The sequence below is a fragment of the Chionomys nivalis genome, chromosome 7, assembly GCF_950005125.1.
Source record: "Chionomys nivalis chromosome 7, mChiNiv1.1, whole genome shotgun sequence".
Taxonomy (NCBI): domain Eukaryota; kingdom Metazoa; phylum Chordata; class Mammalia; order Rodentia; family Cricetidae; genus Chionomys; species Chionomys nivalis.
The window spans coordinates 14,101,873-14,117,536 of record NC_080092.1 but is presented as its reverse complement, the minus strand read 5'-3'; the positions used below and the strand labels follow the sequence as shown (position 1 = coordinate 14,117,536).

General features: G+C 42.0%; 1 protein-coding gene across 6 annotated transcripts in view; it reads right to left on the bottom strand.

The window, feature by feature from the left end:
* Positions 1–15,664, bottom strand: part of Luc7l (LUC7 like) — a 30,290-nt gene extending 14,626 nt beyond the window's left edge. For 3 of the 6 annotated variants that reach the window (XM_057774208.1, XM_057774209.1, XM_057774210.1), the window contains exons 1-5: positions 15,500–15,664; positions 13,488–13,582; positions 8,251–8,349; positions 2,325–2,435; positions 575–718 (exon numbers count right to left, since the gene is read on the bottom strand). In XM_057774208.1, the coding sequence (XP_057630191.1) occupies positions 575–718; positions 2,325–2,435; positions 8,251–8,349; positions 13,488–13,582; positions 15,500–15,560 (510 nt within the window). In that variant the 5' untranslated portion in view covers positions 15,561–15,664. Of the gene's footprint in view, positions 1–574; positions 719–2,324; positions 2,436–8,250; positions 8,350–13,487; positions 14,611–14,996; positions 15,471–15,499 lie in introns of those variants that run through there. The other 3 variants (XM_057774213.1, XM_057774211.1, XM_057774212.1) reach the window with 3 other exon arrangements.

Genomic DNA, 15,664 nt, shown 5'->3' with positions numbered 1-15,664 from the left:
ACGCAAAAATCAAAAAAAACAAGCAAACAAAAAAAAGCTGGGTGCTAATAGTACATGCCTTTAATCCCAGCACTCAGGACTCAGAGTCAGGGGGATCGAGGCCAGCCTGGTCTACAAAGTGAGTTCCAGGACAGCCAGGCATGGTACCCAGAGAAACCCTATTTTGGGGGGCGGAAGGGGGGGGGGATTGCTGCTATTCCAGAGAACCTGGGTTTGGTTCCCAGCACTCACACATGGCAGTTTACAAACATGGGTAATCCAGTTTCAGAGGAATCAATCCCCTCTTTTGGTCTCCAGGGGTACCAGACATGAACACATGTACAAAGCGCACATATGTGTAAGCAAAACACTGACACACACTGACACACACACACACAAATAAATAAATAAATAAATAAACGTTGAGAGAGAAAGAGCAAAAGCTGAGAGCCAGGCATGGTAATGCATGCCTTTAATCCCAGCACCTGGAAAGGAGAAGCAAGAAAATCTTTAAGGATTTAAAGTTTAAGGACAGTCTTCATACCAAGTTCCAGGATAACCAATTTCCATGTCTCAAAAATAACCAACAACCAACCTCTGCTTCTTTTTTCTTTGCACGAACTTTCTCCACTTCCATGAGAATCTTCTGAGATTCATCCACATTTCCTTCAGCTCCTAGCTGCTCTGCTTTAGCAAGGAGTTTTCCTATTTCTTCATTCAACTCATGCACTTTTTCTGCCTAAGGACAGAAAATCAGATAAAAACACCAAACATCAATACCTTGAGTTACAAAGAAAACAAGTATTTCTCTTCTTCTTGCTGTATGCCTAGCCTATTCCTCTGAAAATATCCAGACTCAGTAACACTTAAAGATTAAAAGCTCATGGGGCTGGAGAGATGGCTCAGAGGTTAAGAGCATTGCCTGCTCTTCCAAAGGTCCTGAGTTCAATTCCCAGCTACCACATGGTGGCTCACAGCCATTTGTAATGGGTTCCAGTGCCCTCTTCGCATACACACAGAATATTGTATACATAATAAAATAAATAATAAAAAAAAAAGATTAAAAGCTCAGTGGCAATGTAACGGGCAGCCACTTCCAACTTTTGGATGGAAGCTTGGGAGTGGAGATGTCAGTTCAAGATCACCTATAGTGAGTCAATTCAAGGTCAGCCTAAACCACAAAAGACCACTTCTTCTTTCTTTTGGTTTTTTCGAGACAGGGTTTCTCTGTAGCTTTGGTGTCTGTCCTGGAACTAGCTCTTGTAGACCAGGCTGGCCTCGAACTCCCAGAGATCTGCCTGCCTCTGCCTCCCGAGTGCTGGGATTAAAGGCGTACGCCACCACCGCCCGGCAAAAGACCACTTCAAAACACAACTATGACAGCCTTGCTATCATTACACCAGATTCTAAGCAAGTCCATTTACTCCATTGCATGCTATTTTTGTTTTGCATTGGAGCACATGCCGTTCACTTTAGAACTGACACGTTAGTTGGGTACTGGTGGCCTACACCTTTAATCACAGCAATCAGAAGGCAGAGGCAGATGGATCTCCATGAGTTTGAGGCCAGCCTGGTCTATCTATAGAGAGCTAGTTCCAGGACAGGATAGGCTCCAAAGCTACACAGAGAAACACTGCCTCAAAACAAAACAAAACAAAAGGCCTCCTCCCCCAAAACATGTTGGTTATTTTCTGTGTCTCTTTATGTCCTCTGGGAAGGAGTAGTAAAATTCAAGGTTTAACATACAAACGTAGGCTGCAAGCAAAATATCTAATTACTAGAACTTGCCAGCACACATGCATCTTTTTTTTTTTTTTAGGTTTTTTTTCAAGACAGGGTTTCTCTGTGCAGCCTTGGCTGTCCTGAAACTCACTCTGTAGATCAGGGTGGCTTCAAACTCAGAGACCTGCCTCTGCCTCCCAAGTGCTGGGATTAAAGGTATGTGCCACACCGCCACATCTTTTTTTTCTTTTTTTGATTTAATAAAGTTTTATTTTTCCAAATGTATAACTGATTGAACCTGTTTATGCATCTTCACCAGCAGCTGGGATAAATTGAAGGCATTTTCATATCCATTTCTAGGTTAAGAAGTAATATGCATAGTAAATTAGTACTGGCTCACATCTTCTTTTAATTAGCAGCTGTGATGCATGCCTTCAATCTCAGCATTCAAGAGGCAGGCAAATCTCTGTGAGGTCAAAGAAAAGAAAGGAAAGCAGGCTCCAAATGCCTTGGCCACAGACCATCTCCACTGGGAACAATCAGTTTAGAAAGCACCATCTACACAGAATTCCCAACTAGTGTGAGGGTGAGACAAAAAGAGTTATACCAGTCACTTAATATACCTTTGCAGAAACTTCTGCACTGATCTCTTCCTGAGTTTCTGCCAGCCTCTTCTTGGCAAGCTCAGTTCTCCGATCACACTCTGCAATGAAGGACTCTAAGTGATCCATTGCCTAGTTCGGAGAAAGCAAACAGCTATGATCAACACCGCATAGTTTTTTTTGTCATTGTTATGTCTTTTATTTGAGAAGAGGAGTGCTTAAGATTAAACCCAAAACTACAAGTGTGCTAGAAAGGAACTCTTCTGAATTATACCTGCAGACCAGTTTCTCCAGATAAAGTCCCACAGACCAGGCTGGCCCAAAACTTGCCATGTACTCTGGGCTGGCTTTGAACTCACAATCTTCTTCCCTTAGCCTCCAAAGTGCTAGATGAAAGGTGTGCACACCATACTTTGCACACTGCATGTCTTAGCACCTATATATGTAATAGGAACACAAGCTTATGTTTATTCCTTTGTTTTGAGAGTCATACTATGTAGTCCTTGTGGACTTAAAATACTCCCTGTGTATATCAGGCAGACACATGCCCTTAATCCCATCACTCAGGAAGAAGAGATAGGCACATCTCTGGGAGTTCCAGGGTTACATATAAAACCTGGCCTCATAAAAAATAAATAAAAAGAAAGAAATTAAATTGCAATTCCTGTCTCTGCTATGGCATCTATAGGGACAGCATGAGCTGATACTCTGCTTAAAAATTTATCATCATAATTAACATAATTAGAGTCATCTTAAACCAAATTGCTATCTCACTTACTTATTTCCAAAATTTGTAGAAAGATCTCCAACTCTCTGTTAAAATTACCAAGAAAATGGACTGAGGGAATTGCTTAGTAAGGTGTTAGTCATGAAAACATAAGGACCTGAGTTCAATCCCTCCAAAATCTACATGTGGCAGTGAGCCTTTATAATTCCAGCATTGGGGAGGTGGGGATAGGTAGCTCTCTTAGGCTTCTCCATCAGCCAGTCTTATCTACTTGGCACATCCTAGGCCACTGACGGAGAAACACTGTCTCAAATAACAGGTGAGGAGCTAGCAAGATAGTTCAGTGGGTAAACATACTAGAGGCCAAACCTCATTAATCTGAATTTACTCTTTTGGAACCTGCATAATGGAAAGAGAGAACCCATTCCCCTAATTGTGTGTATATATACATACAAGCAAATAAATGTAAAAAAAAAAAAAGTTAAAATAAAAACAAAACAAAACAAAACGACAAGTGGGCAGCACCTACAAAAAAACAACCAAGGCTGTGCTCTGGCCTTCACAGCAGGAGGCTGAGGCAGGAAGATTATTATGAGTTAGAGGCCGGTTTGGGGCTATAGTGTAGAATAAAGAGAGGCAACCCACACGTAGAAGAGAAATTCAGTGTGAAGGTGGTTCAGTGGATAATAAAGACTTTGTTGAGAAAGCAAGTTAGTATTAAGACTGAATCTGGGGGGCTGGAGAGATGGCTCAGAGGTTAAGAGCATTGCCTGCTCTTCCAAAGGTCTTGAGTTCAATTCCCAGCAACCACATGGTGGCTCACAGTCATCTGTAATGGGGTCTGGTGCCCTCTTCTGGCCTGCAGGCATACACACAGACAGAATACTGTATACGTAATAAATAAATATTTAAAAAAAAAAAAAAAAAAGACTGAATCTGGGGCTGGAGAGATAGCTCAGAGACTAAGAGCACTGGCTACTCTTCCAGAGGTCCCGAGTTCAATTCCCAGCAACCAAATGGTGGCTCACAACCATCTGTAATGATATGGGATATGGTGCTCTCTTCTGGTGTGTAGTCATACACGAGGACAGAACACTGTATACGTAATTTTTTTTTTTTTTTTTTGGTTTTTCGAGACAGGGTCTCTCTGTAGCTTTGGTGCCTGTCCCGGAACTAGCTCTTGTAGACCAGGCTGGTCTCGAACTCACAGAGATCTGCCTGCCTCTGCCTCCCGAGTGCTGGGATTAAAGGCGTGCGCCACCATCGCCCGGCTATAATAAATAAATCTTTTTTTTTTTTTTTTTTTGGTTTTTCGAGACAGGGTTTCTCTGTGGTTTTGGAGCCTGTCCTGGAACTAGCTCTTGTAGACCAGGCTGGTCTCGAACTCACAGAGATCCGCCTGCCTCTGCCTCCCAAGTGCTGGGATTAAAGGCGTGCGTATAATAAATAAATCTTAAAAAAAAAAAAAAAAGACTGAATCTGAGTCCTAGAACTCACATAAAAATGGTAAGAGGCCTCACCCTCACTGAGAAACAGATGGGGAAGGGGGGAGGGGAGGGAGGAACTGGGATTAGTATGTAAAAGAAAAAGTAGTAAGAGACAGCCAGGCAGTGTAGCCAACACCTTTAATCCCAGCACTCAGGAGGCAGGCTAGCCAGGTCTACAAAGCAAGTTCCAAGGCAGTCAAGGATACATACACTGTGAAGCTCTACCCCAAAAGAGGAAGGAGGAAGGGAGGGGAGAAAGAAAAGGAGAAAGGGTGTGACCTATGTTTGCTACCACAGTTGCAAACTGTACTTCTGGAAAGATGAAGAGCTGGTCACCTGTCCTTACCCAGAATAACAAACAGCCCCCAATACAGGATCCTGAGGTATCCCTAAGCCCACTCAAGTAGTGCTCCCCTACTGTATACTCAGCATTGTATACTTAGTGAAGATCAATGACTCACTCATAGCAGTCATGCAGAGCCACACCTTTACCAACTAAAATGCCTCTATATTAAGCAGATTCTTAGTCCAATGGTAAAGTAATGGAGGGAGGTCATTGGTTAATAAAGAAACTGCTTGGCCTGATAGGTTAGAACATAGGTAGGCGGAGTAAACAGAACAGAATGCTGGGAGGAAGAGGAAGAGATGCCATAGCTCTGCTCTCTGAGGCAGAGGCAGTGAAGCTCCGACCCAGGACATAGGCTAGAATCTTCCTGGTAAGCGTACCTCGTGGTGCTACACACATTAATAGAAATGGGCCAAGCAGTGTTTATATGAATACAGTTTGTGTGTCTGTTATTTTGGGGCATAAGCTAGCCAGGTGGCCAGGAGCCGGGCGGCAGGAACACAGCCCGCAGCTCCTTCTACAGGAAGTAATGGACTCAAATGTCTAAAAATCTAAAAACGAAATGGTTACACAACAAAACAAGCAACCCAGATCATGGAGTGTCTTTAAACAGGCATGTTCTTTAAAAACTAAGTCCGTTTTGCTGTCCCTCTCTCTCCTTTCAAAGTGTTTCAAGTGTAGATTAGTTACAAAAGGACAAATTTACATGACAGAAAAAGATGAGTCTAAAACTCAAATTCTTTTTTTTTTGTTTTGTTTTTTGTTTTTTATTTTGGAGGGTGGTTTTCAAGACAAAGTTTCTCTATGCAGCCCTGGCTGTCCTGGAACTCACTATGTAAACCAGGCTGGCCTCAAACACGAAGATCTATCTGCTTCTCTGTCTCCCAAGTGTTGGGATTAAAGGTATGTGCTACCACCACAGGCAAAAACTCAGATTCTAATCACAATCTACCCCTTACTAGAATGTGTACAGTGGTCCCACAGAATGGTACAATGAAACCAACTTCTAAGAGCACCCAGGCATATACAACCCTGCATGATACCCAAATAACTATGCTCTCTTCCTTCCATGCTCAGAGCCTAGAAACAAGGCCACAGGACAGAGTAAAAACACTTCACCAATGAAGTGTTGCCCAGTATGTGTTAAGGCCAAGTTCAATTCCCAGCACTGCCTTTCTAAAAAAGAGAGAGAGTAAGAGAGAGCAAAGTAGAGCAGGCATAGTACAACACACTTTTAATTCCAGCATCAGAGAGAATAACGAAGATAAGTAGGCTAGCGCTGACTGCATAGGTCAGACTAGGCTATATAAAACCCTTCTAAAAGAAAAAAAGAAGGTAGGGTGGTTGAAGAGATGGCTCAAGCAGTGAAGGGCACCAGCTGCTCTTCCAGAGAACTCAGGTTCTGTTTCCAGTAGCCACATGGCAGTTCTTAACTATCTAACGCCAGTTTTAGGAGGTCCAATGCACTGTCTGGCTTTCGTGGGCACCAGGTATGCATGTGGTCCACAGACATAAATGCAATTGAAATATTTCTACACATTAAAATAAACATTAAAAAAATTAAAGAATAAACAAAAGTACCAGTAAATTCAAGTAATTTGCTTTACATTTTAGGTTGCTTTGTTTTGGGGTAGAACAGAAAATAGGGTTACACTATGTATCCTGGCTAGCTCTCAACTTTGCTATGCCTGCCTATAACCACAAACCTCTTGCCTTAAACTCTTGAGTGCTGGGAGTATAGATAAAGTCTCCTCTTTACTATTCTTATAGAAAAGTATCTATTTAACTTTAGGTAAATGTCTATAATTTTAACACTTCAGAGAGAGAATCAATCCATAGCTACAAAGAAAGTTTGAAATTAGCCTTGGCTACATGAACCCCTCAACCCCCCAACTCCCAAAAAAGGAGTTTTAAACCTTTTGAAGGCAAGTTGGGCATGCATCCCCTGCCATACCAGTGCTCAGGGGATACTCACATAGTGAGTTCAAGGCCAGCCTGGTCTACCCAGTGAGATCTAGGACAGCCATGGCTACATTGCAAGACCTTGTATCAAATAACAACAATCCAAATATATGTATGAACTTACATGCAATGTTTGAATAAACCTGTGACATCATTCTAGCAATTTTCTATTAATACAACATCCATACACTCCCCACCCCGTACCCCCCCACCCCCACTCTTGCTCTTTTGCTAGAATTTCTCAAGGACATGCCCCTTTTGGGAACTGCTCTGAAATATGACTAAAAGGAGATCACCCAGGCATGTCTGCAGCAGTAATATTAACCTGATTCTTTGGCTGTCTCCAGAGGACAAGGAAGGTATGTATACTTATAGACAAGCTATGCATTCCTGAATTTACAAATACATGACCACGAAAAAGACCCAAAAGTGCTTTGTGGCACTGGAGAGATGACTCAGTGGTTAAGAGCACTGGCTGTTCTTCCAGAGGTCCTGAGTTCAATTCCCAGCAACCACATGGTGGCTCACAACAATTTATAGTGGGATCTGATGCTCTCTTCTGAAGACATAATGGTGTAGCGCACTCACATACATAAAATAAATCTTAAAGATCCAAGTTTGTCAGGTGACTCACAACTGCAGATAATTTCAACTTAAAAGGGATCTGATGTCTCTGGCCTTCACAGGTACCCGAACTCATATACACATGCCCACATACATACACATACACAATTTAAAAAAAAAAAAAAAAATACTTTGTGCCCGTACTGCTCATGTTACTGTAACCAATTTAGGGAGGGGACGGTGGAGCTGGAGGCCCAACATGTGAGAACAGGATTTCTCAGAAAATTAGGAAACAACCTTCCTCAAGACTCATTAATACCACTTTTGGGTATATATCCAAAGGATGCTCAATCATGCCACAAGGGCATGTGCTCAACTATGTTCATAGCAGCATTGTTTGTCATAGCCAGAACCTGGAAACAACCTAAATGCCCCTCAACCGAGGAATGGATAAAGAAAATGTGGTACATTTACACAATGGAGTACTACACAGTAGAAAAAATAACGGTATCTTGAGTTCAACTGCCAACACTATACAAATCTATCATGATGGCATATGGCCCTGTAATATCAGCTCTCAGAAAGAGGCTCAGAAGTTCAAGATCTTCCTTGGCTATATAGCACGTGCTATCAGTATGTATTATAATAGACACATAAAAAAAGCAAACAATGAAATGAAATTCAATACAATAAGTTGGGAGTCACACACATATAAGATGGCATCTGCTGTGTTCTAGAACTTAAGATTCTTAATAAGTGCTTATTTAATTATTTTGCTTTATAACTTACAGACATTACACTACTTTCAATAGTAATTGATACTTTGCAGCATGGATAAATAAACATCCAAAAAAATCTTACATCTAATTCAAAAAACAGGTCTCTTTCTTTACTTGCAATTTCATAATCTGCTCGGAGGGCCAAGTCGTGGATTTTGGTACATTCTCCTAAATCCATGCGCTGTGGGAAATCAAAAAAAAAAAAAAAAAATTAAAACATTAACACCTATTCATTATAGAAAGCATGAAGTTAATGATTTAGCATTTCAACTTTCACTGAAATAAACAATATATAGTTTTACAGATAATAAATTAAGAAATGGATCAAGTGTAATGGCAAATGATAATCTCAACAGTTAAGAGTTTGAGGGGCAACAGGGTAGTAAGTTAAAGACCAACTTGGACTTATGTAGCCTAGTCTCCAACTAAAGAAATAAAGCCAGGCACACTGACTGACACATTTCTGTAATTGGTGCCCTTGGCAAGGAAAGGCAGGAGAGTCAGGAATTTAAGGTCAACTTTACCTTCAGCTACATAGTAAGTCCAAGGTCAGCATGGGCAACATGAGATATCACATAAACAAAAAACAAGATATATCCTAAAAATGCATTTTTAAATTTATTTTTTAGATTTATTTAGCTGGGCAGTGGTGGCTCATGCCTTTAATCCCAACACTCAGGTGGCAGAGGCAGGAGAATCTCTGAGTTTAAGGCCAGTCTGGTCTACAGAGCGAATTCCAGGACAGCCAAAGCCACACATAGAAAAACCCATTTCGGAAAAAAAAAAATTTATTTGTGAGTGTTTTGCCTGGTGCCTTCAGAGGTCAAAAGGCAAATCAGATCTGGAACTGAAATTAGACAGTTATAAACCATCATGTGGGTGCTAGAAACTGAACTGGAATCCTCTATAAGAGCAGCAAATGCTCTTAACCACTGAGCCACCTCTCCAGTCTCTGTATTTTTCTTTCCTCCTTTGTTCTTGCTGTGGCAACACCAAAGACACTCCACTTGGAGCTTGTTTTCTTCTTGGCAAAACTGGTCTTTGGGCAAAAACTGCCCCTGCCTCGACCACTGACAAAATGCACAATGTCCAGACTAGACAAGCTGGATACAAGCAAAAAGATTGCCAGACCTTGCCAAGAAAGGGTAAGATAGGTTGTCTGTCATTTCCTGCACCTTTTGCGAGTTGCTTGATTGTACTTCCTACTTACTCAAGTAATATTTCCCTTCTCAGGTCTTTAATGAGATTGAAGGCTAGACAGTCATAGTTACTTTCCTCTCATGACTTAGCCATTTTTAATATAAGACTTAGACTCTTTAAGATAGGATAACTATTGAAACATTTAACATGTGTTTCCCTGTTTGATGTTGCGCGTGCAGGTTGTAATTCTAATTTTTATGTATACTTTTGCCTCTTCTTTTCCCTGGACGATACCTGATATTTGTTCTTATTATATAGTTTTGTATTAGGCTTAGAACTCTTATTTAGACAAAAGTGAACAGTGCTGTGGGAACTCCTTCAGCCAGTAGCCTTTAAGATACTGACCCACTGCCGGGCGGTGGTGGCGCACGCCTTTAATCCCAGCACTCGGGAGGCAGAGGCAGGCGGATCTCTGTGAGTTCGAGACCAGCCTGGTCTACAAGAGCTAGTTCCAGGACAGGCTCCAAAACCACAGAGAAACCCTGTCTCGAAAAACCAAAAAAAGGGGGCTGGAGAGATGGCTCAGAGGTTAAGAGCATTGCCTGCTCTTCCAAAGGTCCTGAGTTCAATTCCCAGCAACCACATGGTGGCTCACAACCATCTGTAATGGGGTCTCGTGCCCTCTTCTGGCCTGCAGGTATACACACAGACAGAATATTGTATACATAATAAATAAATAAATACTTAAAAAAAAAAAAAGATACTGACCCACTTTGGACATGGTCTCATAAATGCAGACAAAAAAGCGGTTCCAGTTCCCAGTGCAGGCAGAGGACTGCAGATCGGTACCCTTACTTTGAGTTTATCCCCAAATAAATAAACCTCTGTTATATCCCATTCCAGGCTATTGTGTAACTGTTTTGTAAGCCAACATTTTCTTTGTTTTTTTTTCTTTTTTTGGTTTTTGAGGCTTTATCACTAAAAATGGTGTGCTGTCAATAAGACTAGTCACAATGTATTATTATGTATCTAATCACATGTAAAACAATCATACTACAGTTTGTAATGTTTATGCTAATCCTGAGTACAGGACTGTGCAGATATCTCCTGTTCTGGCTGTCTAAACAGCAACAGAAAATTTTTGTCCTAAAACTTACGGCATTAAATCAAAGCACAAGTTAACAAAATCACAAGGAGAGGTAGAAAGATCAGGAGTTCAGGCCCAGATTCTACTGCATTGTGATTCTGAGGTGAGCATATGACCCTGACTCATACACAAAAAGTGGGTAGGGTTGGCAGGAGATATGGCTCCGTTGGTAAGAATGCTTGCTGCTCAAACATGAATGTTCAGAACCCAGCACCCATATAATTATCCAGGCATGATTACACATATCTGTAACCACAGCACTGTTTTACTGATTGCTAACCCAGTCAAAACTCCATAAACTCTGGGTACAATGAGCTTTAGACTAAGTAAAACTCTGTGCCAGGTGATGGTGAGGCACACTATAATCCCAGAACACAGGAGCACAGGAGGCAGCAGAAGCAGGCAGATCTGTGAGTTGGAGGATAGCCTGTCTACAGAACAAGTCCCAGGACAGCCAGGGCTACATAGAGAAACCTTGTTTCAAAAAAAAAAAACGAAACAGGGGCTGGAGAGATGGCTCAGTGGTTAAGAGCATTGCCTGCTCTTCCAAAGGTCCTGAGTTCAATTCCCGGCAACCACATGGTGGCTCACAACCATCTGTAAAGAGGTCTGGTGTCCTCTTCTGGCCTGCAGACATACGCACAGACAGAATATTGTATAAATAATAAATAAATAAATAAATATTAAAAAAAAAAACAAAAAAAAAAAGAAAGAAAGTCTCAAGGGACTAGGAGAACAGCAATAAGAGGGTAAAACTAACTATTCTCCAGCATCTGATTGAGTGCATAAACACACACATGCATAAATATAACTACACAAAATTTTTAAATCCATGATTCACTGTGAAATGTTTTTGTGCACACAAATATTCATACTATCAATGGTTAATTTTTACTTTCTTCATAATAGCTATCAAGCCTTAAAATGGGCCTTTGTAAAACACTTTCACTCTAAGTAGCTGAAATATAGCAGATGATTTTCTGCAGTTTATAGTCTGACATTTAACTTAATTTTAAATGAAAGCACATTCTACAAAACTAGCATTTATCTGTACTGCTCAGAGACTATAGTAATTGGGCAGTATAGACTTCTTCAAAGAGTTACAAAAATATGGGCTGGAGAGATGGCTCAGAGGTTAAGAGCACTGACTGCTCTTCCAGAGGACCTGAGTTCAAGGGGTCTCGTGCCCTCTTCTGGCCTGCAGGCATACACACAGACAGAATACTGTATACATAATAAACAAGCAAACAATAACAACAAAAAAAGAACCATTCCTCCTCCAGAGGAATGTCTCCAGATGAACAGTCTGACAGGACAGATAGATACACATACGTTAAATAAATACACTGAAAACAAACTGGGGATAGAGAGATAAATCAGGGGTTAAGAACATTGGCTGCTCTTCCAGAGTTCCTGCGTTCAGTTCCCAGCAACTACATGGTGGCTCACAACCATCTATAGTGGGATCTGATGCTCTCTTCTGGCATAAAGGCATACATGCAGATAGAGCCTCATACATAGAAGAAAACATGTTTCTGCAATTTACTGCTCTTTCAGAGACTTGGGTTCAGTTCCTGGCAACTATATAACCTTTAATTTCAATTCTAGGGGAGCCAATGAATTTTTCTTCCCTTTATAGACATGTATTCAGGCCTACACACAAATCAAATTAAGTGTGTATATGTGTATGTATGAATGAAAATATCATGCTAGAATAACTTGAAATTAAGGAAAATCAACCAATTTTCAAAAAGACCTGTTATATAGATTTTATACTAGTGATGTATTTCATAACTCAAAAACTTTACCAACAATCTATAATGTGAAGAGTAACAGACTTTGCATATTAAAGAAAAATAAAATTCTACCTGAAAAACCTTCACTTCCCCCACAGTTTCCTCTCCAAGTGTCCCATGAGATCCTCAAAAATCGCATCTACTAAGACTGGAGTAGAGGGATAAATGTGACCAAAATATATGTGTGTGGGTGAAATACTCAAAGAACTTTTTGAAGATAAAAGATGGACACCAATTCTCCGTGATATATTTACATTTTTATTTATTTTATTTTATTTTTTTGGTTTTTCGAGACAGGGTTTCTCTGTGGTTTTGGAACCTATCCTGGAACTAGCTCTTGTAGACCAGGCTGGTCTCGAACTCACAGAGATCCGCCTGTCTCTGCCTCCCGAGTGCTGGGATTAAAGGCGTGCGCCACCACCGCCCGGCTATTTTATTTTTATGTAAATAATGGATAGTTTGGCTGCATGTATGTCTGTATACCATGTACATGCCTGCTGCCCAAAAAGACCCTGGGACTGAAGTTAAGACAGTTGTGAGCTACTGTATGGGTCCTAGAAATTGAGCCTGGGTCCTCTAGAAAGACAATCAGTGAGTGCTCTTAAGCACTGAGCCATCTCTCCAGCCCCTTAACTCTTTTATTTTTTTAAAAAAAGAAAATTATTTATTTATTATGTATACAACATTCCTTCCATGTATGCTTGCATGCCAGAAGAGGGCAATGGATCTCATTATAGATGGTTGTGAGCCACCATGTGGTTACTGGGAATTGAACTCAGGACCTCTGGAAGAGCAGTCAATGCTCTTAGTCTCTGAGCCATCTCTCCAGCCCCCTGTAACTCTTTATACACAGAATAAAGTGGGGGTTTCAGCAATTCTAATCCTAAAAGCTGTTTTTTTAAACATTAAGGTTTATTTTGATTATTTTAAAATTATGTATGTACCTGTGTAGGGGTTATGTGCACATGAATGTAGTTGCCCCACATTTAGAAGTGGCTGTCAATCAGATCCTCTGGAAATGGAGTTACAGATGCTGGTAAGCCACCATGTGAGTACTGGGAATCAAACACTGGATATCCGCAAGAGCAACAAATGCTCTTAACTACTGAGCTACCTCACTAGCTCCTATTATGTAATTTAAAAAAAATAAAACATTACTCTTGAGTTAAAGAAAAATATTACATCTACTGTCCCACCCCACCCTGAGTAATCCATAAGGTTCTGGAATGCACCTACCGTCCCGGCAAGGATGTCATGGGGGCAGCAATCCAAAAGGTGACTCTTGCAGACACGGTCATCTGTAAACTTGACCCTCTGTCTGGTTTCATCTCCTGAAATTCATTTGTGGTTTTAAATAAAGTAGTATCTCATTAACTACACAAGTCTATCTGGCAAAACAATACACTCGGATGATTTGCAGACTAGTATTTCTGTATTCTCCCCAACACACACACTAAGAAACTGATCTAAAGATATCGACAATTGGAATGGGATGCAGATTTTTTTCAAGCTAAGTATTTTATGAAGACGCACACTTAATCACATCTAACTCCATCATTAACTCAAGGAGTCAGAAATAAGAGTGAGTACCAAAAGGAATCAGCCCAAATCAGTGTGGGCATGAGAACTAAGAAGCAGGTAATCTACCACATATGACTTAGAGCTGGCAATTCCCACCAACCAAAGCTATTTATTAATCTTTTTGTTGCAGTCAAACAGGCAGTGTTTTATTATCGAAAACTGGCAAGAGGAAGGGGGAAGTTTTCAAGCTCTATCACTGACTCTTAAATATCTCTAGACCTTTTCTTGTTATGCCCCTTTCATCCCCACCCTTACAAAGGGAGTTGGCACCTGGGAGTCACTTTTAACAAGACAATACCAAAGAAAGCAAAAAGGAATCAGGTTAGTCAATACACACTGTGAACTCCAACACATACTGTACCCATCTGCATTCTTCAAGAACTCAGCTGCAGAATTTAAGCCCGCTGTTGAAAAGTTTTAAAGGAAAAGTTTTCTTGCCCACACCTGCAGTAAGGAAGTCAGGGGAATGATACATAAAAGTAAAGGCAAAGTGGTATGTGACAAATTTTAAGGCTAATCTGTGTAGAGGACACAGTGCTGTGTAATAGTCAAGGAGGAATATATTTCAGGATTTGCAAGCATCCAGGATTAATGTAGTGTCTTTTTACTGAAAATGTTTTCTTTCTAAACTACACTTTTAAAGTTACTTGTGGAAAAAAAGCAAACACTTTTTTGTTATAACAGCTTAGAAATTGGTTGTGACTCACGGCTCGATGAACATGAGGCTTTTCTGCAACTCCCTTGCAGATTGATGTAGGCAGGCAAAGATACACTGAACCTTTATAAATAAAATAGAGGGGCCACAATTGTTCAGTTTGTATGAAATAAAAATATGGGAAGCAATTCAAAAGCAACTCAACATACAAAGAAAGCTAAAAGCACTTATTGACCTATGAAATAAGGTGCAAAGAATCTGCACAGCCCTGCGAAATGTGCCAGTGTGAAATTACAACTTCATTACTTTAGTAAAAATGAAAACACCAACCACAGCAGGGATCTAGCTTTGCTGGGATGCAACTGCTTTCTCCTGAGACACCACCATGATCTTGCACGCCTCCCTACACACCTACCTAAAGAATGCCAAGAGCTGACTAAACCAGGGCTAGTCTGGAAGGCTGGGGAGTGAGGGGTGGGAAGACTAGGAAAGTGCACGGAGGAACCCACGTTAGAAATGCTCATTTACGGCTCCCCTTGTGACCGTACGGAGCAGGAACGCCCGGGGTTTTCGAAACCCGTCCAGCTCCTCGGGGGCCGCCTCTCCTCCGAGGAGTATCAGAGGAATTCTGCCACACGGCAGCCAGCGCCCGGGAGCCGCGCTGGTTCCAGCCCTCCGCCGACGCTCCAGTACGCCGGGCGGCGCCGAACCGCGGTGCCGACACAGAGGAATTCGCATGACGGAAAATGGGAGGGGGACAGAGCCCCACCGTCGGATCGGACTCTCAGAAAGGAGGCCGCCCGGACGAGAAGGACACGGCGGCCGCAGCAGCCTCGCAAGACAAGCGGATCAGACAAAGGCCCAGCGCCTGGGGTCGGCGAGGGGGGGGTGGGGGGGGAAAGGAATGGCGCCCCGCGCAGGCGCACACTGTCACGGCCCTCGCCTCAGGACGCCAGGCGGCCTCGCCTTACTCCCGCCCCCGCCCAGCGCCTGGACGGCCGCTCAGACTCACCGTCCCGAGCCGTGCCCATGAGCTGGTCCAGCAGGGCCCGCATCTGCGCTTGGGCGGACATGGTGGCCAGTGGGGACGGCCGCGAAGCTCCTCACAACTCAACGGCAGCAGCGGGAACAGCGGCAGCGAAAGATGGTCCTGTCGGCCTGAAGCCCGCTCGGCGCT